At 36.7% G+C, this 26,886-nt stretch overlaps 1 protein-coding gene across 4 annotated transcripts; it reads right to left on the bottom strand.

Annotated features, from left to right (window-relative positions):
* Positions 1 to 22,710: 22,710 nt before the first annotated feature.
* Positions 22,711 to 26,621, bottom strand: LOC113302301. Of its 4 annotated transcripts, none has more exons than XR_003336739.1 (8): positions 26,384 to 26,621; positions 25,517 to 25,625; positions 25,226 to 25,346; positions 23,883 to 23,934; positions 23,638 to 23,784; positions 23,420 to 23,531; positions 23,004 to 23,140; positions 22,711 to 22,905 (listed from the first exon to the last, which is right to left on the bottom strand). XR_003336739.1 is itself a non-coding variant. In XM_026551207.1 (8 exons), the coding sequence occupies exons 1-8, from the start codon at positions 26,504 to 26,506 to the stop codon at positions 22,824 to 22,826; spliced, it is 876 nt and encodes a 291-aa protein (XP_026406992.1). In that variant the 5' UTR covers positions 26,507 to 26,621; the 3' UTR covers positions 22,712 to 22,823. The 4 variants fall into 4 exon arrangements, 3 of the variants coding, with proteins under 3 accessions (XP_026406992.1, XP_026406993.1, XP_026406994.1); XM_026551207.1 differs by having other exon boundaries at positions 22,712 to 22,905; positions 23,004 to 23,133; XM_026551208.1 differs by having other exon boundaries at positions 22,712 to 22,905; positions 23,004 to 23,133; positions 25,226 to 25,356.
* Between the last annotated feature and the right edge of the window lie 265 nt (positions 26,622 to 26,886).

Raw genomic sequence — 26,886 nt, forward strand, 5'->3', positions numbered from 1 at the left:
TCATGTTATTTTCAATTTGGAGAATATACCGTCCTGATTTTTCACGATGTTATCCTCTTGATTTATGATTATGGTGACGTGGTGTTGTTAGAAACTCTTTGTTTAACACTAATATTCTTTTTCAACTAAAGATTGTCGAAGAACCGTTTGTGGCAATACCTATCTCTTACAATATGATTATTACTAGATCAAAACATAAAAAGAAATCGCTAATGCATCTTTTTAACCTTGCTTGAAGGGTAATCACCTGTTTCTTAAGATTTTTGAAAAATGATTATCTTTAAAAGTGTGGAGGAGTGCAAGAACAATCTTATATGTCGATTAATTCTTCCTAAAGGATCACCTCCATTGGATAATCATGATTCTAGAAAAAAAGCTTCAAGCTATTTGGTCATCCAACATCAACTAACTCATCTCTTCTTTAGGTAAAGGATATTATTGTTTCCGTTAATATTTGGTTAACGCACAACTGGATATGTTTCTTTGAAGCCGAGACCGTTACACTTGCAGGCGAACTCAGAATTTGCATTCCACGTCAAATTTTAATTCAAGTATGGAATAGCATTCATAGTCTTGGTCTAGATTATTTGTGGAAGAAGAAATTACAAACGCAGTAGGTATTCCATTCAAGGTTGATGACACTATGATTACTAAATCTTTTAGATATTCTGCTAGAGTTTATTTGGAAGTAGATGTTTGTATCGTGTATTTTATACGCGGAGAGCCCGTAATCAAGCCCGTCTAGCCGTCCCGTGACAGAAGATTCCAGAAGTTTCTAGAAGTCTTGTTGCCCAAGTTGCTTGCATATCAAGTTTTTATCAGAATTAGGGTTACATAAACGCTATAAATACATGTATCCTAAACCCTAAGAAGACTTGGAATTTAGGTTAGCTAACCCGGAGAAATCCTTTGTATCATCATAATCAATAAAACATATCTTCGTTCCACCGTGGATGTAGGCAACACTAGCCGAACCACGTTAAACCTTTGTGTTCTTATTTGCTTATTCGTTTTCAATCGTTTTTTAGCCCTAATTCATCATTATCATCATCAAATCATCGTGTTTAGTGCCTAAAAGTAATTTTGGGTACAAACAGTAGATATTTCAGAAAAATTATATAAAAAAAATTCGAAAGGGATGGCTTAACATTCATGGATTATTTTACTTATAAGAGGTGGTCGTCATTTTGCGACTATTATAAATCAATTGGTCATGGTTTGGGCGAATGTAAATATGGTAATGATATTTTAAATGAGAAGCAAAATAATGGTAAAAGGGGAGAACCCTCAACTAAAGAAATGTGATGTGTCCCAAAACAACAACACCAATATGCCTGGTCAATATTCGCCACTGTTAATCCCAATTTTTTCAGCTGAAGATAATGAGACGCATATTTGAAAGTTGAAAACTCAAGTGATGTTTTGATAAGATTAACACTCATATTTAGTTCCCAAAAGACGTACAAGGTTATTATGTGGTCATGCATGACATTAATGTGTCTAAGAATGCCTGTTCTGGTCGAACAACTCGCATTAACAGTCGTCAACAAAGTAACTGAAGAAATATGATATATAAATACCGAGGTATCTAATGAGGATGTACCGTTTGTTATTGTGGGTGCTTTTAATATTGTGAGTTCCGCCTCTTTAAAAGGGGCTCGCCAGTCAGATCTTTCGGAGAAGGAATGTGAGGTTTGTTCATAAAAACAAGAAACAAAGAATAAATCTCCTTTAAAAATGTCAGTGCTAACACTGATATATTTAATTCGTACACATAAAATAATGAATACGATGATTATCCAAATTTTTTTATCATCTTTGGCATGAGAAAACATTATGATAATGCTTCGAATAAAGTGACATCAAGTTCTGATTCTGACTTTCGTTTTTGGAGAAGCAGTAACACTTCTGTTTTTGGCATCCAAGTAGGTTGTACTCCTTTTTCTGTTATGCTTCTTTGTTTATGAGATTTAGATTTTACGATGTTTGTGAGATTTCAAAAAAAATAAAAAATAATAATAATAATAATAATAATAATAATAATAATCCCCGTTTTAAAAGAAACGTGCACATAGCTCAGCTGGTCATCCCCGTTTCCCAAAGTTTCATGCGTTCCAGAAGGTCCTAGGTTCGAGTCCCCAACGACGTAATATTGCAGGAATTAACATGGAAGGTAGTGTTAGCTTGCCCCCCTTGTGACACAATCTCAGTCCCCTCCCGCTTCGGCTCCCTTGACTAGGTTACCCATGAGGCTCGCTGGTAGGTTAGCACGGCAACCTGTTCAATTAATGTAGTAGTATGTCATTGGAGCTTAGCTTGTTAGGCTTCCAACTAGTTTCATGTAACAATTCGTATTCATTATATTGATTTATTAATTTTTATAATAATAATAACAACAATAAATGCTTCAATGACTCTTTTTTATAATAATAATAATAATAATAATAATAATAAATAATAAAGAGGAAGATGATGGGGAACATGGTTAAGGTTATTTTCCATTTTAGTAAAAAAGGATCTTAACTTAAAATCAAAAATCAAAAAGCTTGTCTTTTTCTTTTTCGTTTCTCTTTACGCCTGTGCAATTCTTTTCTTCTAATAAGAGACATGAGCTTACATGCGTTTCCCAGTAGTTTCTTAGAAAGTGACGAAAAAAACCAGTACAGTTTCTTAGAAAATAACAAAAAAAAGTTGGCTTATAACGAGAGCAATGAATTACATTGAAATTTCCATTAATATCTGATTCTAGAGTCGTTTATATATTTTAATGATTCTAGAGTTAATACTCTGCAATCTTCATCATATAACTTGATGATTAGAGAGATGAAAAAAGGACGTCCGTACCATGCATACGCAATGCGTGTCTGCTAAACCAATGAGGGTGGTTAGTCTTAGTCGTTGTAGTCCACATTTTGACTTTTGATTTTTTGTTTTTTTCATTCTGAAAATTGAAGACGTAAATCTCTTCTTCTTTCTATATTCCTATTTTGGTTGTATGTTTGATATGCATCGGAAATTTAATAAAGCAAGACTTTGGAACTTTTCAGCTCCCTCCGCGAAATAGCTCTATAGTTGATTTTAATCATTAGCTTCTAAAACTGGAATCAATAGTCAGCGAGAAAAATATCACTCAACCGTTTCAACAACAACTAGTGATTCGTAACTAGAGATCCCCCTTTGCATCGGGACGAGTGCATATTTTTCTTTCTTTCCCTTGCTATCGTTTGAGTCGTGATTTTTTATTTAATGGGTGAAAACGGTTAGGCCTCCGCGAACTTGGGGTAATTTGATCTAGCACTTCATTACAGGACCTCTAAGCGCACTGTTCGGGGCACAGCCACCACCTTCTGTCATAAGTAGCTACTACCATCAGTAAACAAGCCACGCTTCAACAAAAATATATATAAAAAAAAAGACAAGCCATTGAAACAAGAAAAATCAGACTGGATCCTTCATCATTCTCCCTCTCTTGAATAGACCAGTTTCTTTTTCTCATAACTTTTGATTCTACAAATTATCTCAACCACAAAATTTAATGCAGGGGTAGAAAATATACAAATTTTTTAATGTCTGGTTTTTCTCCAACTGGTTAATTCAGAAGGGAGTAAACTTTCATCGCAGGAAAGTACAGCCTGAGCCATCAATTTTCCAAGCCAACCATGGTATAAAAGGCCCCTTGCTCCAAGCCCTCCAAATAACCAGTATTTTGTTTTACTGCTATGCTTGTGGTTGAGGTTATTCCCACCATCATGGAAAACGATATCATCCACACAACCCAAGAGAGGAATAGATCCATAAGGAGTTAACGGTGGCATGGACCTCACACCAGCTCTTGCTCCCGTGAATTCCAAGTTTACCACACTAGAGTATACCGCTGACGCCTTCGTTATAAGTTCTTCAAGAGCGTTCGAAGTTTCACTTTCAGAGACATGTGTTGGAGTCTTGCAACAATAGAAGAAACGTCAGATGTATCAAACAATAAATATAAAGAACCGTATCAAACAACTCTACCACGAACAAATTGATGAGGGCAGAATCACAGGTTCAACAAGCTGTTCTTAACACATTAGTTCGCGGGTATACTCTAAAGTAATGCTAAACCCCAACGTGCGAAGATGTGTCCAGGATAAGACTGCCCGATATAACTTGTATTAGCACAATACAAGTTACCCACTCTTAAACTCAGCAACGGGGATGGAAGTAAAACGCCGCACGAAAATAAAAGCAAGAAGATGAAGAAAAGTAGACCTAGAGATGGTCGCTGCTTGTGTGTTTTGAAAAGAGATTTTCGAGTTGTATTTATAGGAAAATTAACTTGCAAATCAAGTTAGGTTTAGGTTTTTTCTTATAAAACGAGTTTTGTTTCTTGTAAAACAATTAAACACAAAAAAAGAATTTTTTCCATAAATAAAACTCTTAAATAAATTATTTATCAAGTTAAAAACTTGCAAAAAATAATTTCAAGTAGACACGGACTTGGTGCTTGGTACACGCGCATGGGCATGGGTCGAAACATGTATTTTTCGAGTTATGAAAATTAACTTGCAAATCAAGTTAGGTTTAGGTTTTTTCTTATAAAACGAGTTTTGTTTCTTGTAAAACAATTAAACACAAAAAAAGAATTTTTTCCATAAATAAAACTCTTAAATAAATTATTTATCAAGTTAAAAACTTGCAAAAAATAATTTCAAGTAGACACGGACTTGGTGCTTGGTACACGCGCATGGGCATGGGTCGAAACATGTATTTTTCGAGTTAGGAAAATTAACTTGCAAATCAAGTTAGGTTTAGGTTTTTTCTTATAAAACGAGTTTTGTTTCTTGTAAAACAATTAAACACAAAAAAAGAATTTTTTCCATAAATAAAACTCTTAAATAAATTATTTATCAAGTTAAAAACTTGCAAAAAATAATTTCAAGTAGACACGGACTTGGTGCTTGGTACACGCGCATGGGAATGGGTCGAAACATGTATTTTTCGAGTTAGGAAAATTAACTTGCAAATCAAGTTAGGTTTAGGTTTTTTCTTATAAAACGAGTTTTGTTTCTTGTAAAACAATTAAACACAAAAAAAGAATTTTTTCCATAAATAAAACTCTTAAATAAATTATTTATCAAGTTAAAAACTTGCAAAAAATAATTTCAAGTAGACACGGACTTGGTGCTTGGTACACGCGCATGGGCATGGGTCGAAACATGTATTTTTCGAGTTAGGAAAATTAACTTGCAAATCAAGTTAGGTTTAGGTTTTTTCTTATAAAACGAGTTTTGTTTCTTGTAAAACAATTAAACACAAAAAAAGAATTTTTTCCATAAATAAAACTCTTAAATAAATTATTTATAAATTTAAAAACTTGCAAAAAATAATTTCAAGTAGACACGGACTTGGTGCTTGGTAGACGCGCATGGGCATGGGTCGAAACATGTATTTTTCGCCCCACCTTCTCCACCCACATTGTTTTACAACATATCCATGAGAACATGGTAATATAGTGGAGCACCTCTTTAGTTTTCGAGTTGCTTGTGTGTTTTGAAAAGAGATTTTCGAGTTGTATTTATAGGAAAATTAACTTGCAAATCAAGTTAGGTTTAGGTTTTTTCTTATAAAATGAGTTTTGTTTCTTGTAAAACAATTAAACACAAAAAAAGAATTTTTTCCCTAAAAAAAACTCTTAAATAAATTATTTATCAAGTTAAAAACTTGCAAAAAATAATTTCAAGTACAGACGGACTTGGTGCTTGGTACACGCGCATGGCATGGGTCGAAACCTTTATTTTTCGCCCCACCCGCTCCACCCACATTGTTTTACAACATATCCATGAGAACATGGTAATATAGTGGAGCACCTCTTTAGTTTTCGAGTTGCTTGTGTGTTTTGAAAAGAGATTTTCGAGTTGTATTTATATGAAAATTAACTTGCAAATCAAGTTAGGTTTAGGTTTTTTCTTATAAAACGAGTTTTGTTTCTTGTAAAACAATTAAACACAAAAAAAGAATTTTTTCCATAAATAAAACTCTTAAATAAATTATTTATCAAGTTAAAAACTTGCAAAAAATAATTTCAAGTAGACATGGACTTGGTGCTTGGTACACGCGCATGGGCATGGGTCGAAACATGTATTTTTCGAGTTGTATTTATAGGAAAATTAACTTGCAAATCAAGTTAGGTTTAGGTTTTTTCTTATAAAACGAGTTTTGTTTCTTGAAAAACAATTAAACAATAAAAAAAGAATTTTTTCCATAAATAAAACTCTTAAATAAATTATTTATCAAGTTAAAGACTTGCAAAAAATAATTTCAAGTAGACACGGACTTGGTGCTTGGTACACGCGCATGGGCATGGGTCGAAACATGTATTTTTCGAGTTGTATTTATAGGAAAATTAACTTGCAAATCAAGTTAGGTTTAGGTTTTTTCTTATAAAACGAGTTTTGTTTCTTGTAAAACAATTAAACACAAAAAATGAATTTTTCCATAAATAAAACTCTTAAATAAATTATTTATCAAGTTAAAAACTTGCAAAAAATAATTTCAAGTAGACACGGACTTGGTGCTTGGTACACGCGCATGGGCATTGGTCGAAACATGTATTTTTCGCCCCACCCGCTCCACCCACATTGTTTTACAACATATCCATGAGAACATGGTAATATAGTGGAGCACCTCTTTAGTTTTCCACAATGTGGGACTAAAGGTTCCATTTCATTCACTCAAAAATGAGTGAGTATCCTTAGACCCTTAGATCATGAGATCAAACCACACCAAGACCAAAAAATCATTTATTAAATAACTCATTTTCTCCAACAATCCCCCACATGAATGAAATCTCGGCAAAAAACGAAAAATCAGAGTACGGAAAATACCATTTAGGCAAAGGTGTCCATGAGGTCTTGAACCTTGCTTAGTGAGAAGTTACCGGAACTACTAGCTAGACAGTGAACTATGTCTTGAACTGCTAGCGTTTGGTGTAATTCTAATAACATCCATGCATGATATCCTCCAAGTGTTGCTAAGTTCGTGCCGTTTTGTCCATTTTGGCCCTGGACATATCCTGTTTCTCAAAATGCTTTAGAGAATCGGCTTCATTCTCATTGGAAGCGACCCACTTCCTCATTCAGATAGGTGAGTTCCATCAAGAGTGTTTACTTCTACACCCCCACTTCAATCTTAAATTGAAACTATAGAACTCATTAAGACTTAATTAAAAGTCATCCTCCACATGCAGTCACACTATCACATCAACACCATAGGGAAGGGACAGAGAATGAAATTCTCTGATAGTGTTTACCTTTACCCACCATAAATTAGTTGTCTCATTCAAAACCTTGTTATTGGAATCTCCAGTCAGCAAGGTTAAGTATCCTTCATGGCAAGTTTAATTATTTGAGCCTAAGCCCCATCCCCTTCGATGCTTTACTAACTATCTCCTTGGGAAAACCTTTCGTCAAAGGGTCCGCGATATTCTCCTTGGACCTTGTCCAATCTATGGAAATAACGCTTGTGGAGATTAGTAATTTCAAAGAATCATGTCTTATACGCATATGTATAGAATTTCCATTGTAGAATCTATTCTTAGCTCTACCTATTGCAGATCTGCTGTCACAATGTATAGATATAGCTGGCACAGACCTATGCCAGAGAGGAATATCTTCTAAAAAGTTTCTTAGCCATTCGGCCTCCTCTCCTGCTTTATCTAACGCAATAAACTCCGACTCCATAGTTGAGCGAGCTATACATGTCTATTTGGAACTCTTCCAAGATACAGACGCACCTGCTAGAGTGAATACATATCCACTCGTAGACTTAGACTCCTCTGAGTCTGCTATCCAGTTCGCATCGCAAAATCCCTCAAGGACGGCCGGATACCCTTCGTAATTCAAACAAAAGGTCATTGTGTACTTCAAGTACAATAGAGTGCATCCCAATGTTTCTGCCCTGGATTACAAGTATACCTGCTTAACCTACTCAGAACATAAGCAATGTCTGGTCTCGTACAATTCATCAAATACACCAGAATTCCTATGACTCTCGAGTATTCAAGTTGGTTAACACCTACACCCTTATTCTTCATGAGTTTGCAAGAAGAATCATATGGAGTGCAAACAGGTTTACGGTCAAACTGATTATATTTCTTAAGTATGGATTCAACATAATGAGACTGACTCAGACTATAGCCATTAGAAGTTTTTCTAATCTTCATCCCTAATATGACATCAGCGGGGCCTAAGTCTTTCATGTCAAAGTTCTCATTCAACATTTTCTTAGTGGTATTAATAACATCCATGTTTGTACCTAGTATAAACATATCATCAACATACAAGAATACAATCACACAGGCATCATGACAAGTTTAGTATAAACACACTTATCAGATTCATTAATTCTAAAACCACTAGAAATCATCACATGATCAAATTTCTCATGCCACTCTTTAGGTGCTTGTTTCAATCCATACACAGATTTCTTCAGTTTACAAACCTTCTTCTCACAACCTTTAACTACAGAGCCTTCAGGTTGTTCCATATAAATTTCTTCATCTAATTCACCATTCAAAAACGCTGTCTTTACATCCATTTGATGTATCTGTAGGTTATGGACAGAAGCTATAGCAATTAACATCCTAATGGAGCTAATTCTACTTACTGGTGAATATGTATCAAAGAAGTCTATACCTTCTATCTGTTTATAGCCTTTCGCTACCAACCTAGCCTTGTATTTTTCAATAGTTCCATTTATATTACGTTTTCTCTTGAAAATCCATTTACAACCTATGGCCTTAGACCCTGGAGGTAAATCCACAAGTTCAAAAGTGCCGTTTTCTCGATTGGAATCCATTTCACTAATTGAAGCTTCTTTCCACCACAGAGCTTCAGGACAAGTCACGGCTTCTTTATAAGTCTGAGGATCAGACTCGGCTAGGTATGTAATGCAACCAGGATAGGTTTTCTTAGTTTTAACCTTTTACCTCTTCTAGGTTCTATTTCTGGTTCATCTTCCTCTAAAGGTAATGACTAACTGGATGATGGAAATTCTAGGGGATCATCTAAACATCTCTTTCGAGAATCACGTTTCATAGGAAAAACATTCTCAAAGAACTCAGCATCCCTAGACTCCATGATAGTATTCAACCCTATGTCATAAATTTCAGAACTCACAACCATAAACCTATGAGCACTAGAATGCTCAGGATACCCTATAAAAACACAATCAACGGTTTTGGGTCCTATCTTATTTGTCTTAGGAGGAGGGATGGCCACCTTTTCCAAGCACCCCCACACTTTGAAGTAATCATAAGATGGTTGTTTACCTTTCCATAACTCATATGGAGTTTTATCTGATCCTTTAAAGGGTACTCTGTTCAGGATGTAATTGGCTGAGAGGATATCCCCCCCCCCCACACACAAATTCGAAGGTAATCCTGAACTAATCAACATGGCATTCATCATATCCTTAAGGGTACGGTTCTTACGTTCAGCTACACCATTGGATTGAGGTGAATAAGGGGCTGTAGTTTCATGTATTATGCCATGTTCTTCACAGAAATCTCCAATAAGAATTAGATACTCACCACCACGGTCAGACGTAAAAGTTTTAATGGTAGCATTCAATTGGTTTTCAACTTCACGTTTATATATCTTAAAGGCTTCTAAGGCATCGTACTTCCCTCTAAGCAAATAAACCTGACAGTACCTCGTACAATCATCTATAAAAGTGACAAACCATTTCTTACCACCTCTAGTTTGAACTGACTTCATGTCAACTACGTCTGAATGAATCAATTCTAAGGGTTTAGTGTTTCTCTGGACATTCTTCCTGAATGATTTCTTAGCATGCTTAGATTCTACGCAAATCTCACACTTATGACTTTTATCTAAAGTGAATTTGGGTATGCAGCCTACGCTAGCCAGTTTATGCATTGATTTGTCATTTCCATGACCAAGTCTTCCATGCCAAACATTTGATGACACACACATGTAAGCAGAAGAATCATTAAATTTCACTTCAGGACAGGTTACAATAAGTTTGTAAAGACCCCCAGTCTTATAACCCTTACCCACATAATCATTGCCCTTAGTTACTATAAGTTTTCCAGACTCAATTGAAACTTTAAAACCCTTGTCATCTAAAACAGATCAAGAAACAAGAATTTTGCAGATGTCTGGAACATGAAGAACTTCATTCAATGTGAGAGTCTTGCCAGATGTGAGCTTCAGACCGACCTTTCCTTTTCCCGCAACCTATGATGCAGATGAGTTACCTATATAGAGTTTCTCGCCTTCTCCTACCCTCTGGTAGGAGGTGAACAGGTCTCTGTTCCATCAAACATGCTTGGTAGCTCCAAAGTCTAGCCACCAGTCCATCACATTGGTCACCAAATTAACTTCAGACACTACAGCAGAAAACTCATCCTTGTTCTTTTCAACCAAGTTAGCATTATCCTTCTTGTCCTTACGATGTCTACAGTGAACTGCCATATGGCCAGTAACTCCACACGCATAACAAGCACCCTTAATTTTAGTAGTGTTAGACTCTGGTTTTCGAAACATACCTTTCTTGGGAGGACCACGCTTAGAGTTACGATTGTTACTCTCACCTTTTCCAGCTTTGGAAGATCTATGTTCAGTCATATGAGCTTTATTACTCATGTCCCTTGCAGAAGACACGTTCTTATCTTTGGATCACATCAACTCTTCCACTTGAATATTCTTCCCTAATTCAACCATGTTGATCTCGCCAGTTTCATGTCTTAGCTTTTTCTTGTACTCAGACCAGGAAGTTGGTAACTTCTCAATTACCGCAGATACTTGAAACGTCTCATCAATGACCATACCTTCAGCAAGAATCTCATTAATAATCTGTTGAAATTCGAGGAATTGATCAACAACATGCTTATCATTCGTCATCTTGAAGTCCATAAACTTCGCCACCAGAAATTTCTTGCTCCCTGCAGTCTCCGCTTGATACTTTGCTTCTAACGCAGTCCACAAATCATAAGCACTGAAATTTTCTTTAGCATTGTAAAAATCATACATCGTATCTTCCAAACCATTCATGATATGATTTTTCGCCAGAAAATTACACCGCTTGTTATACTCGATCACCTCCTCAGTTAAAGCTTCAGCATTCATCAATTCATCATGTGGGAAAAGTACATAATCCAGTTCATGATGGCTTAGATAAAACAACTTCTTGGATTGCCATCTCTTGAAATCCTTTCCATTAAACTTTTGTGGTCTTTCAACGTCGTTCTTTCCCATTGTTACAAGGAATAGTAATGTGTTAAGATTGTTGGAGTCTTGCAAAAATAGAAGAAACGTCAGATGTATCAAACAATAAATATAAAGAACCGTATCAAACAACTCTACCACGAACAAATTGATGAGGGCAGAATCACAGGTTCAACAAGCTGTCCTTAACACATTAGTTCGCGGGTATACTCTAAAGTAATGCAAAACCCCAACGTGCGAAGATGTGTCCAAGATAAGACTGCCCGATATAACTTGTAATAGCACAATACAAGTTACCCACTTTTAAACTCAGAACCGGGGATGGAAGTAAAACGCCGCACGAAAATAAAAGCAAGAAGATGAAGAAAAGTAGACCTAGAGATGGTCGCTGCTTGTGTGTTTTGAAAAGAGATTTTCGAGTTGTATTTATAGGAAAATTAACTTGCAAATCAATTTAGGTTTAGTTTTTTTCTTATAAAACGAGTTTTGTTTCTTGTAAAACAATTAAACACAAAAAAAGAATTTTTTCCATAAATAAAACTCTTAAATAAATTATTAATCAAGTTAAAAACTTGCAAAAAATAATTGCAAGTAGACACGGATTTGGTGCTTGGTACACGCGCATGGGCATGGGTCGAAACATGTATTTTTCGCCCCACCCTCTCCACCCACATTGTTTTACAACATATCCATGAGAACATGGTAATATAGTGGAGCACCTCTTTAGTTTTCCACAATGTGGGACTAAAGGTTCCATTTCATTCACTCAAAAATGAGTGAGTATCCTTAGACCCTTAGGTCATGAGATCAAACCACACCAAGACCAAAAAATCATTTATTAAATAACTCATTTTCTCCAACAATCCCCCACATGAATGAAATCTCGGTAAAAAACGAAAAATCAGAGTACGGAAAATACCATTTAGGCAAAGGTGTCCATGAGGTCTTGAACCTTGCTTAGTGAGAAGTTACCGGAACTACTATCTAGACAATGAACTATGTCTTGAACTGCTAGCGTTTAGTGTAATTCTAATAACGTCCATGCATGATATCCTCCAAGTGTTGCTAAGTTCGTGCCGTTTTGTCCATTTTGGCCCTGGACATATCTTGTCTCAAAATGCTTTAGAGAATCGGCTTCATTCTCATTGGAAGCGACCCACTTCCTCATTCAGATAGGTGAGTTCCATCAAGAGTGTATACTGCTACACCCCACTTCAATCTTAAATTGAAACTATAAAACTCATTAAGACTTAATTAAAAGTCATCCTCCATATGCAGTCACACTATCACATCAACACCATAAGGAAGGGACAAAGAATGAAATTCTCTGATAGTGTTTACCTTTACCCACCATAAATTAGTTGTCTCATTCGAAACCTTGTTACTGGAATCTCCAATCAGCAAGGTTGAGTATCCTTCATGGCAAGTTTAATTATTTGAGCCTAAGCCCCATCCCCTTCGATGCTTTACTAATTATCTCCTTGGGCAAACCTTTCTTCAAAGGGTCCGCGATATTCTCCTTGGACCTTGTCCAATCTATGGAAATAACGCCTGTGGAGATTAGTAATTTCAAAGAATCATGTCTTTTAGGCATATGTATAGACTTTCCATTGTAGAAGCTATTCTTAGCTCTACCTATTGCATATTTGCTGTCACAATGTATAGATATAGCTGGCACAGCCCTATGCCAGAGAGGAATAACTTCTAAAAAGTTTCTTAGCCATTCGGCCTCCTCTCCTGCTTTATCTAACTCAATAAACTCCGACTCCATAGTTGAGCGAGCTATACATGTCTGTTTGGAACTCTTCCAAGATACAGACGCACCTGCTAGAGTGAATACATATCCACTCGTAGACTTAGACTCCTCTGAGTCTGTTATCCAGCTCGCATCGCAAAATCCGTCAAGGACGGCCGGATACCCTTCGTAATTCAAACAAAAGGTCATTTTGTACTTCAAGTACTTTAGCACTCTATTAAGTGCATCCCAATGTTTCTACCCTGGATTACAAGTATACCTGCTTAACCTACTTACAACATAAGCAATGTCTGGTCTCGTACAATTCATCAAATACATCAGACTTCCTATGACTCTCGAGTATTCAAGTTGGTTAACACCTACGCCCTTATTTTTCATGAGTTTGCAAGAAGAATCATATGGAGTGCAAACAGGTTTACAGTCAAACTGATTATATTTCTTAAGTATGGATTCAACATAATGAGACTGACTCAGACTATAGCCATTAGAAGTTTTTCTAATCTTCATCCCTAGTATGACATCAGCGGGGCCTAAGTCTTTCATGTCAAAGTTCTCATTCAACATTTTCTTAGTGGTATTAATAACATCCATGTTTGTACCTAGTATAAGCATATCATCAACATACAAGCATACAATCACACAGGCATCCTTGAAAAGTTTAGTATAAACACACTTATCAGATTCATTAATTCTAAAACCACTAGAAATCATCACATGATCAAATTTCTCATGCCACTGTTTAGGTGCTTGTTTCAATCCATACAAAGATTTCTTCAGTTTACAAACCTTCTTCTCACAACCTTTAACTACAAAGCCTTCGGGTTGTTCCATATAAATTTCTTCATCTAATTCACCATTCAAAAACGCCGTCTTTACATCCATTTGATGTATCTGTAGTTTATGGACAGAACCTATAGCAATTAACATCCTAATGGAGATAATTCTACTTACTGGTGAATATGTATCAAAGAAGTCTATACCTTCTATATGTTTATAGCCTTTCGCTACCAACCTAGCCTTGTATTTTTCAATAGTTCCATTTATATTACGTTTTCTCTTGAAAATCCATTTACAACCTATGGCCTTAGACCCTGGAGGTAAATCTACAAGTTCAAAAGTACCGTCTTCTCGAATGGAATCCATTTCACTAATTGAAGCTTCTTTCCACCACGGAGCTTCAGGACAAGTCATGGCTTCTTTATAAGTCTGAGGATCAGACTCGGCTAGGTATGTAATGCAACCAGGATAGGTTTTCTTAGTTTAACTCTTTTACCTCTTCTAGGTTCTATTTCTGGTTCATCTTCCTCTAAAGGTAATGACTGACTGGATGATGGAAATTCTAGGGGATCATCTAAACATCTCTTTCGAGAATCACGTTTCATAGGAAAAACATTCTCAAAGAACTCAGCATCCCTAGACTCCATGATAGTATTCAACCCTATGTCAGAAATTTCAGAACTCACAATCATAAACCTATGAGCACTAGAATGCTCAGGATACCCTATAAAAACACAATCAACGGTTTTGGGTCCTATCTTATTTGTCTTAGGAGGAGGGATGGCCACCTTTGCCAAGCACCCCCACACTTTGAAGTAATTATAAGATGATTGTTTACCTTTCCATAACTCATATGGAGTTTTATCTGATCCTTTAAAGGGTACTCTGTTCAGGATGTAATTGGATGAGAGGATAGCCTCCCCCCACAAATTCTAAGGTAATCCTGAACTAATCAACATGGCATTCATCATATCCTTAAGGGTACGGTTCTTACGTTCAGCTACACCATTGGATTGAGGTGAATAAGGGGCTGTAGTTTCATGTATTATGCCATGTTCTTCACAGAAATCTCCAATAGGAATTAGATACTCACCACCACGGTCAGACCTAAAAGTTTTAATGGTAGCATTCAATTGGTTTTCAACTTCACGTTTATATATCTTAAAGTCTTCTAAAGCATCGTCCTTCCATCTAAGCAAATAAACCTGACAGTACCTCGTACAATCATCTATAAAAGTGACAAACCATTTCATACCACCTCTAGTTTGAACTGACTTCATGTCAACTACGTCTGAATGAATCAATTATAAGGGTTTAGTGTTTCTCTGTACATTCTTCCTGAATGATTTCTTAGCATGCTTAGATTCTACGCAAATCTCACACTTATGACTTTTATCTAAAGTGAATTTGGGTATTCAGCCTACGCTAGCCAGTTTATGCATTGATTTGTAATTTACATGACCAAGTCTTCCATGCCAAACATTCGATGACACACACATGTAAGCAGAAGAATCATTCAATTTCACTTCAGGACATGTTACATTAAGTTTGTAAATACCCCCAGTCTTATAACCCTTACCCACATAATCATTGCCCTTAATTACTATAAGTTTTCCAGACTCAATTGAAACTTTAAAACCCTTATCATCTAAAACTGAACAAGAAACAAGATTTTTGCAGATGTCCGGAACATGAAGAACTTCATTCAATGTGAGAGTCTTGCCAGATGTGAGCTTCAGACCGACCTTTCCTTTTCCTGCAACCTCTGATGCAGATGAGTTACCCATATAGAGTTTCTCGCCTTCCCCTACCCTCTGGTAGGAGGTGAACAGGTCTTTGTTCCCAGAAACATGCTTGGTAGCTCCAGAGTCTACCCACCAGTCCATCACATTTGTCACCAAATTAACTTCAGACACTACAACAGAAAACTAATCCTTGTTCTTTTCAACCAAGTTAGCATTATCCTTCTTGTCCTTACGATGTCTACAGTGAACTGGCATATGGCCAGTAACTCCACACGCATAACAAGCAACCTTAATTTTAGTAATGCTAGACTTTGGTTTTCGAAACATACCTTTCTTGGGAGGACCACGCTTAGAGTTACAATTGTTACTCTCACCTTTTCCATCTTTGGAAGATCTATGTTCAGTCATATGAGATTTATTACTCATGTCCCTTGCAGAAGACACGTTCTTATCTTTGGAGCACAACAACTCTTCCACTTGAATCTTCTTCCCTAATTCAAACATGTTGATCTCGCCAGTTTCATGTCTTAGCTTTTTCTTGTACTCAGACCAGGAAGTTGGTAACTTCTCAATTACCGCAGATATTTGAAACGTCTCATCAATGACCATACCTTCAGCAAGAATCTCATTAATAATCTATTGAAATTCGAGGAATTGATCAACAACAGGCTTATCATTCGTCATCTTGAAGTCCATAAACTTCGCCACCAGAAATTTCTTGCTCCCTGCAGTCTCCGCTTGATACTTTGCTTCTAACGCAGTCCACAAATCATAAGCACTGAAATTTTCTTTAGCATTGTAAAAATCATACATCGTATCTTCCAAACCATTCATGATATGATTTTCCGCCAGAAAATTACACCGCTTGTTATACTCGATCACCTCCACAGTTAAAGCTTCAACATTCATCAATTCATCATGTGGAACAAGTACATAATCTAGTTCTTGATGTCTTAGATAAAACAACATCTTGGATTGCCATCTCTTGAAATCCTTTCCATTAAAATTTTGTGGTCTTTCAACGTTGTTCTTTCCCATTGTTACAAGGAATAGTAATGTGTTAAGATTGTTGGAGTCTTGCAACAATAGAAGAAACGTCAGATGTATCAAACAATAAATATAAAGAACCGTATCAAACAACTCTACCACGAACAAATTGATGAGGGCAGAATCACAGGTTCAACAAGCTGTCCTTAACACATTAGTTCGGGGGTATACTCTAAAGTAATGCTAAACCCCAACGTGCGAAGATGTGTCCAGGATAAGACTGCCCGATATAACTTGTGTTAGCACAATACAAGTTACCTACTCTTAAACTCAGCAACGGGGATGGAAGTAAAACGCCGCACGAAAATAAAAGCAAGAAGATGAAGAAAAGTAGACCTAGAAATGGTCGCTGCTTGTGTGTTTTGAAAAGAGATTTTCGAGTTGTATTTATAGGAAAATTAACTTGCAAATCAAGTTAGGTTTAGGTTTTTCTTATAAAACGAGTTTTTGTTTCTTGTAAAACAATTAAACACAAAAAAAGAATTTTTTCCATAAATAAAACTCTTAAATAAATTATTTATCAAGTTAAAAACTTGTAAAAAATAATTTCAAGTAGACACGGACTTGGTGTTTGGTACACGCGCATGGGCATGGGTCGAAACATGTATTTTTCGCCCCACCCGCTCCACCCACATTGTTTTACAACATATCCATGAGAACATGGTAATATAGTGGAGCACCTCTTTAGTTTTCCATAATGTGGGACTAAAGGTTCCATTTCATTCACTCAAAAATGAGTGAGTATCCTTAGACCCTTAGGTCATGAGATCAAACCACACCAAGACCAAAAAATCATTTATTAAATAACTCATTTTCTCCAACAATCCCCCACATGAATGAAATCTCGGTAAAAAACGAAAAATCAGAGTACGGAAAATACCATTTAGGCAAAGGTGTCCATGAGGTCTTGAACCTTGCTTAGTGAGAAGTTACCGGAACTACTAGATAGACAGTGAACAATGTCTTGAACTGCTAGCTTTTGGTGTAATTCTAATAACATCCATGCATGATATCCTCCAAGTGTTGCTAAGTTCGTGTCGTTTTGTCCATTTTGGCCCTACACATATCCTGTTTCTCAAAATGCTTTAGAGAATCGGCTTCATTCTCATTGGAAGCGACTCACTTCCTCATTCAGATAGGTGAGTTCCATCAAGAGTGTTTACTGCTACACCCCACTTCAATCTTAAATTGAAACTAGAGAACTCATTAAGACTTAATTAAAAGTCATCCTCCACATGCAGTCACACTATCACATCAACACCATAGGGAAGGGACAGAGAATGAAATTCTCTGATAGTGTTTACCTTTACCCACCATAAATTAGTTGTCTCATTCGAAACCTTGTTATTGGAATCTCCAGTCAGCAAGGTTGAGCATCTTTCATGGCAAGTTTAATTATTTGAGCCTAAGCCCCATCCCCATCGATGCTTTACTAACTATCTCCTTGGGCAAACCTTTCGTCAAAGGGTCCGCGATATTCTCCTTGGACCTTGTCCAATCTATGGAAATAATGCCTGTGGAGATTAGTAATTTCAAAGAATCATGTCTTCTACGCATATGTATAGACTTTCCATTGTAGAAGCTATTCTTAGCTCTACCTATTGTAGATTTGCTGTCACAATTATAGATATAGCTGGCACATGCCTATGCCAGAGAGGAATATCTTTTAAAAACTTTCTTAGCCATTCGGCCTCCTCTCCTGCTTTATCTAACGCAATAAACTCCGACTCCATAGTTGAGCGAGCTATACATGTCTGTTTGGAACTCTTCCAAGATACAGACGCACCTGCTAGAGTGAATACATATCCACTCGTAGACTTAGACTCCTCTGAGTCTGCTATCCAGCTCGCATCGCAAAATCCTTCAAGGACGGCCGGATACCCTTCGTAATTCAAACAAAAGGTCATTGTGTACTTCAAGTACTTTAGCACTCTATTAAGTGCATCCCAATGTTTCTGCCCTGGAATACAAGTATACCTGCTTAACCTACTCACAGCATAAGCAATGTCTGGTCTCGTACAATTCATCAAATACATCAGACTTCCTATGACTCTCGAGTATTCAAGTTGGTTAACACCTACACCCTTATTCTTCATGAGTTTGCAAGAAGAATCATATGGAGTGCAAACAGGTTTACAGTCAAACTGATTATATTTCTTAAGTATGGATTCAACATAATGAGACTGACTCAGACTATAGCCATTAGAAGTTTTTCTAATCTTCATCCCTAATATGACATCAGCGGGGCTTAAGTCTTTCATGTCAAAGTTCTCATTCAACATTTTCTTAGTGGTATTAATAACATCCATGTTTGTACCTAGTATAAGAATATCATCAACATACAAACATACAATCACACAGGCATCCTTGACAAGTTTAGTATAAACACACTTATCAGATTCATTAATTCTAAAACCACTAGAAATCATGACACGATCAAATTTCTCATGCCACTGTTTAGGTGTTTGTTTCAATCCATACAAAGATTTCTTTAGTTTACAAACCTTCTTCTCACAACCTTTAACTACAAAGCCTTCGGGTTGTTCCATATAAATTTCTTCATCTAATTCACCATTCAAAAACGCTGTCTTTACATCCATTTGATGTATCTGTAGGTTATGGACAGAAGCTATAGCAATTAACATCCTAATGGAGCTAATTCTACTTACTGGTGAATATGTATCAAAGAAGTCTATACCTTCTATCTGTTTATAGCCTTTCGCTACCAACCTAGCCTTGTATTTTTCAATAGTTCCATTTATATTACGTTTCTCTTGAAAATCCATTTACAACCTATGGACTTAGACCCTGGAGGTAAATCCACAAGTTCAAAAGTACCGTTTTCTCGAATGGAATCCATTTCACTAATTGAAGCTTCTTTCCACCACGGAGCTTCAAGACAAGTCATGGATTCTTTATAAGTCTGAGGATCAGACTCGGCTAGGTATGTAATGCAACCAGGATAGGTTTTCTTAGTTTTAACCCTTTTACCTCTTCTAGGTTCTATTTCTGGTTCATGTTCCTCTAAAGGTAATGACTGACTGGATGATGGAAATTCTAGGGGATCATCTAAACATCTCTTTCGAGAATCACGTTTCATAGGAAAAACATTCTCAAAAAACTCAGCATCCCTAGACTCCATGATAGTATTCAACCCTATGTCAGAAATTTCAGAACTCACAACCATAAACCTATGAGCACTAGAATGCTCAGGATACCCTATAAAAACACAATCAACGGTTTTGGGTCCTATCTTATTTGTCTTAGGAGGAGGGATGGCCACCTTTTCCAAGCACCCCCACACTTTGAAGTAATCATAAGATGGTTGTTTACCTTTCCATAACTCATACGGAGTTTTATCTGATCCTTTAAAGGGTACTCTGTTCAGGATGTAATTGGCTGAGAGGATAGCCTCCCCCCACAAATTCGAAGGTAATCCTGAACTAATCAACATGGCATTCATCATATCCTTAAGGGTACGGTTCTTACGTTCAGCTACACCATTGGATTGAGGTGAATAAGGGGCTGTAGTTTCATGTATTATGCCATGTTCTTCACAGAAATCTCCAATAGGAATTAGATACTCACCACCACGGTCAGACCTAAAAATTTTAATGGTAGCATTCAATTGGTTTTCAACTTCACGTTTATATATCTTAAAGGCTTCTAAGGCATCGTCCTTCCCTGTAAGTAAATAAACCTGACAGTACCTCGTACAATCATCTATAAAAGTGACAAACCATTTCTTACCACCTCTAGTTTTAACTGACTTCATGTCAACTACGTCTGAATGAATCAATTTTAAGGGTTTAGTGTTTCTCTGGGCATTCTTCCTGAATGATTTCTTAGCATGCTTAGATTCTACGCAAATCTCACACTTATGACTTTTATCTAAAGTGAATTTGGGTATGCAGCCTACGCTAGCCAGTTTATGCATTGATTTGTAATTTACATGACCAAGTCTTCCATGCCAAACATTTGATTTGTAATTTACATGACCACTCTTAAACTCAGCAACGGGGATGGAAGTAAAACGCTGCACGAAAATAAAAGCAAGAAGATGAAGAAAAGTAGACCTAGAGATGGTCGCTGCTTGTGTGTTTTGAAAAGAGATTTTCGAGTTGTATTTATAGGAAAATTAACTTGCAAATCAAGTTAGGTTTAGGTTTTTTCTTATAAAACGAGTTTTGTTTCTTGTAAAACAATCAAACACAAAAAAAGAATTTTTTCCACAAATAAAACTCTTAAATAAATTATTTATCAAGTTAAAAACTTGCAAAAAATCATTTCAAGTAGACACGGACTTGGTGCTTGGTACACGCGCATGGGCATGGGTCGAAACATGTATTTTTCGCCCCACCCGCTCCACCCACATTGTTTTACTATATATCCATGAGAACATGGTAATATAGTGGAGCACCTCTTTAGTTTTCCACAATGTGGGACTAAAGGTTCCATTTCATTCACTCAAAAATGAGTGAGTATCCTTAGACCCTTAGGTCATGAGATCAAACCACACCAAGACCAAAAAATCATTTATTAAATAACTCATTTTCTCCAACAATCCCCCACATGAATGAAATCTCGGTAAAAAACGAAAAATCAGAGTACGGAAAATACCATTTAGGCAAAGGTGTCCATGAGGTCTTGAACCTTGCTTAGTGAGAAGTTACCGGAACTACTAGCTAGACAGTGAACTATGTCTTGAACTGCTAGCGTTTGGTGTAATTCTAATAACATCCATGCATGATATCCTCCAAGTGTTGCTAAGTTCGTGCCGTTTTGTCCATTTTGGCCCTGGACATATCCTGTTTCTCAAAATGCTTTAGAGAATCGGCTTCATTCTCATTGGAAGCGACCCACTTCCTCATTCAGATAGGTGAGTTCCATCAAGAGTGTTTACTGCTACACCCCACTTCAATCTTAAATTGAAACTATAGAACTCATTAAGACTTAATTAAAAGTCATCCTCCACATGCAGTCACACTATCACATCAACACCATTGGAAAGGGACAGAGAATGAAATTCTCTGATAGTGTTTACCTTTATCCACCATAAATTAGTTGTCTCATTCGAAACCTTGTTATTGGAATCTCCAGTCAGCAAGGTTGAGTATCCTTCATGGTAAGTTTAATTATTTGAGCCTAAGCCCCATCCCCTTCGATGCTTTACTAACTATCTCCTTGGGAAAACCTTTCGTCAAAGGGTCCGTGATATTCTCCTTGGACCTTGTCCAATCTATGGAAATAACGCCTATGGAGATTAGTAATTTCAAAGAATCATGTCTTCTACGCATATGTATAGACTTTCCATTGTTCTTAGCTCTACCTATTGCAGATTTGCTGTCACAATGTATAGATATAGCTGGCACAGGCCTATGCCAGAGAGGAATATCTTCTAAAAAGTTTCTTAGCCATTCGGCCTCCTCTCCTGCTTTATCTAACGCAATAAACTCCGACTCCATAGTTGAGCGAGCTATACATGTCTGTTTGGAACTCTTCCAAGATACAGACGCACCTGCTAGAGTGAATACATATCCACTCGTAGACTTAGACTCCTCTGAGTCTGCTATCCAGTTTGCATCGCAAAATCTCTCAAGAACGGCCGGATACCCTTCGTAATTCAAACAAAAGGTCATTGTGTACTTCAAGTACTTTAGCACTCTATTAAGTGCATCCCAATGTTTCTGCCTTGGATTACAAGTATACCTGCTTAACCTACTCACAACATAAGCAATGTCTGGTCTCGTACAATTCATCAAATACATCAGTTAAAAACGAGTTTTGTTTCTTGTAAAACAATTAAACACATAAAAAGAATTTTTTTCATAAATAAAACTCTTAAATAAATTATTTATCAAGTTAAAAACTTGCAAAAAATACACGGACTTGGTGCTTGGTACACGCGCATGGGCATGGGTCGAAACATGTATTTTTCGCCCCACTCGCTCCACCCACATTGTTTTACAACATATCCATGAGAACATGGTAATATAGTGGAGCACCTCTTTAGTTTTCCACAATGTGGGACTAAAGGTTCCATTTCATTCACTCAAAAATGAGTGAGTATCCTTAGACCCTTAGGTCATGAGATCAAACCACACCAAGACCAAAACATCGTTTATTAAATAACTCATTTTCTCCAACAATCCCCCACATGAATGAAATATCGGTAAAAAACGAAAAATCAGAGTACGGAAAATACCATTTAGGCAATGATGTCCATGAGGTCTTGAACCTTGCTTAGTGAGAAGTAACCGGAACTACTAGCTAGACAGTGAACTTTCGTGGACCTTGGATTGCTAGCCATGCATCTGATAAGATAGACGGGCTGTGATCTCCATATTCTTTCCTGAGGCATAGAACAGTAAATCACTGATTTTAAGGAAACTTTATCAGAAGTAAATAAAATAAACATACATATAAATTGAAAAAAAACAAAAATCATACCCCATGACATCATGAGGCAACTCAAGGTGAGCGACTACACCCCTGCATGTCCTCAAAGGGATCCTTCCAGAAAGTTCTTGAACCATGTCTGCTTTAGCACCTAGACACACAATCACTGCGTCGTATTCCCCTGTTTGCTACAGTGAAATCACTCCCCATCAATAAACTATTATCCATTGCTAGGTCAACTAAATTCAATTTTACCATCCGCACACAGAGTAATTAACATGCCTGAAAATTACAGACGCAATCAATACCATCATAAAATTTTACGACACAATCACTAGCAATCGTAAAATTTTGCGACACAATCACTATCATTTCTATAATTTTGCAACTTTTTTCACCCAATAAAGACCTGAAAATTATTATATCTTAAGACTTTTGGAGCAAGTTTATCAAATTATTTCTTTCACCTGATAGTTCGAGGAGTGAATGAACAGACTTTTGGAGCAAGTTTATCTCTTTTGTGTCATAGCCCAACGCAGCCAAATCATTCACTAGGTTTTTACAAGCTGTGAATAGTGCCTATAAACATACAAAGAATTGGTGAGATGTGCTGATAGTAAGTTCTTAAAGACCGGAAGGAAAATAAAAGAAGTTGAAGTACTCAATTTGATTTTTTAGTCCCAACCTGAAGATATCGCGGTGGATGGACATTAACAGCTTGAGGCATATAGATGGCAGAATCCAAAGGCACACATATGTCAGGTACAAGTTTTTGTGCACCATATTTATCTATGGAAAGTAATCTGCAACTCTCAAGGAAGTTCTGGGAATTCTAATCACACGACAAGAAAGAAAATTCAAAGTAAGATCAGAGTAACATCAAAGTTTCAAAATGACAACCATTTTTATTATTCTTTCTTACAGATCTGCCTCTTTCAATATATCCATTTTCTTTGTGTTTATTACCGGTCTCAAGATTCCCCTGTAAGTACACCATATCATTTCAACAAAACAATAAGAAATACAATTCAAGTTCAACAGCTAAGTCATTTCAACAAAACAAAAAGAAGTAATTCACTACGAGTCTAGGATCCATAAATGATGAAAGATTACTGTAGTTACTCGAAAAAGTTAAATATTAGATTGACGCCATAGAAGGATCTCCAAATTAATAAATAAGTAAACTCGGAACTGTTTGTTATTTCTATGACTCAATATACGAAACCTATACAGAGCTCAAAATTCGAGCCTTACTAAGTATTCGCTATTTTTAGTTACAATCATTTTTGCCTGAAGGTTGAATGAAACAAATTTCTGTTTCTCAATTGCCATTTGAGCACTTTTACAACAATTCCCCCTCTAACAATTTTTAGATTTCTTAAGGAACTAATCAACTTAGAAGCTTGTAACAACGGACATCTGTACTTTCGAGCAGCAATTAGTTTTATTATAATTACTAATTAGTTGAAAAGAAAGAAAACAATTAGCTCAAAGCGAACTTATAGGTGGAAAGAAGAAACTGTAAGCTAGTCAATAACTCAATGGTATTAATGGCCCTGCAGATAAGAGGCAACCGTGTCCTCATCAAATTCGATATGGAGAAGAGAATTTTAGCTAACCTGTCCTTTTTGTTTAATCCATACTCATGAGAGATCTGCTTACCGGTAATAACATGAAAAGCAGGGGTCTCACTTATGTTTACACACACTATACGTTTACGGTTCATGAAGAGTTAATAAAACACCTTGTTTTCCCTGTCACTAGTAGCTGAAGTCTGGAAGTATTTTCTGAAGGGTTTAAGTCTTTTTGGGTATATGGAACTTTGGCAACTCAAAATAACCATGAGGTCACAATGGGAAAAAGGAAAGGCAGGCATTTGGGCTTCGCTCCATATGCATTATATTGGGTGCTAATGACAAGGAATTGGTAAGGCTTTTGGGTAAGTTAAAGAATGTAAACAATATAATTATTGAGGTACAGTCGTTTTATACTTTGGAGGCTCGAAGTCTGGCATCTTTAAGGACACTTTAGTGGGTTAGCCAACATGTGTCATATAATTGTAAAACATCTTTATTGGAAAATTTCCCCATTTCAATAAATTGTAACCTTTCAAACTCCTACAAAATAAACTTCGGCAATTTCTTAGGAGTTAGGAGTTACTAGACACTGACATACTAGCCTGCGCATACAGACATTTATAGGTGAAAAAATTCTAAGCCGGACTAGAATCCATATAGACGCTATACTACAGAAGAAACCAAATAAAAGCAAACCTTCTCCAAACCAAATTTTGTGTTTCAATGCTGGGATCCTTCGAAGTATTAGCCCTCTCAGCAATGTTTAACAAATCTAAAGACTCTTTCCAGCACTCTGCGCCTTTCCATAGAAGCTTAGCTGCAACAAACTGAAGAACTATAGTTGGCAACTTAACTAAAGCGTACTTTTCATAAAACCAAACCTCCCTTTTCAAAGAGATTATTTCATCTTTAGAAGTGGAGGATAGACGGTAAAGCATGTGGACAAATTAGGTTACGCCAGGAGCTACACAAGGAAGAAACCAGAACCTTTAGGGGAATAAGGATGAAGAAGTCCTCCGGAAATCCCAGAAGCACCACCTCCAATGCCGGTTTCATCGTAGATATCAATGCATATACGCGAGTCCTTAGAAGTATGCTGCAGATACACAATTCAATTGAAGATACCGGTGAGTCCCCATAGCTAAAGCAAAACATGAAAAACAATGTGAAAATATAGGAATTTCATCTTGCACTTCCACAGCTAATATTTGTTCTCCAAAATAGCTAAAAAAAACTACATATGTAAATTCTAAATTTGGTTGTTCAACGATTTGCACAATGGTCACTGCACTGGACCAGAAAAAAATGAATCCAGTTTCCTGCTCTCGCTATACTGTTAGGATCACTTTACCAGTAATCTGGAGGTCTATATTTGGGTTAAAGGGGTTCCGGGTTCACCTAGAACCATCTACACGAAAGGAAGAATATAGAAAACAAAACTATAAAGCTTTCATGACTGGGTCCTCTACACAGTCTGATTACATTATGATCATGAACTGGAGGACTATTCTTTGACGAAACTGCCACAGCTTCATTTTGTAAACCTCGCTGACAGGAGTGTCAAAAGCGATCTCATTGCGTTGCTGAAGGTTCATTTCAATCATATAAAAGGTAGACGAACATAATTCAATGTATATTTCTACGCCATTGATGCCAGTGCCCCAAAAAAGGGAAGTACCACATAGCCTCAAGTTGCACGCACCTCAAAACTAAATAGGTCGTTCTATCAATCTTTAATTGGGAAAATTCAATAACAGTCAGTTTTCAATTTTTAATCTTCTTTATGCAGAAGTAAATAAGAGTTGAAGGAAATCTTTACAGATGATGATGAATGAGAGAGGGATTAAACTAAACCTGTAAAAGATTCCAAACCACAGATAATCCAGCAAAACCAGCACCAAGTACTGCGAACTTGAGAGGTCGTTCTAAAATGGTAGAGGAGTTAAAAGAAGAAGAAGATAACACCATAGTCTTCATATAAGAAGATGGATATTTTGGATTTCTTGAGAAAGAGGGAAGGGACTTATTAGGGTTTGGCTTATTGTTTCTGAAGAAGAAGCAGCGTGACCAAATCCCAGTGTTTGATAATTGAACTGCTCATGACTGTGTACGAAAAAAAAAAAAAAAAAGATAAACGAACTGCTCATCCAAAATAGAAGCGTATTTTCGATTTAAACCCCCAACTGAACATTCTATACAGAAAGCCACCACAAGGGTAGATTATTCTTCAGAACCTCCCCATTCCGTTTGTTGTGTCGTTAACTGTAATGAGCGACAAGCCACACGTCCGACTGGACTATTTTTTTCCGACTTTTTAGTTGTTGTTAACCCAACTTGACTGACAATCAGCTTTAAAG

The sequence above is a fragment of the Papaver somniferum genome, chromosome 8, assembly GCF_003573695.1.
Source record: "Papaver somniferum cultivar HN1 chromosome 8, ASM357369v1, whole genome shotgun sequence".
Classification (NCBI taxonomy): domain Eukaryota; kingdom Viridiplantae; phylum Streptophyta; class Magnoliopsida; order Ranunculales; family Papaveraceae; genus Papaver; species Papaver somniferum.

Excerpts from the sequence above, each read along its gene's own strand:
- LOC113302301 (XM_026551207.1), bottom strand. The coding sequence starts at position 26,506 with ATGAAGACTATGGTGTTATCTTCTTCTTCTTTTAACTCCTCTACCATT. Across the intron at positions 23,935-25,225 it reads CAAAATTTGGTTTGGAGAAG|GGGAATCTTGAGACCGGTAA; the intron begins GTTTGCTTTTAT and ends GTGTACTTACAG. Across the intron at positions 23,785-23,882 it reads AAATGGATATATTGAAAGAG|AATTCCCAGAACTTCCTTGA; the intron begins GCAGATCTGTAA and ends TCGTGTGATTAG.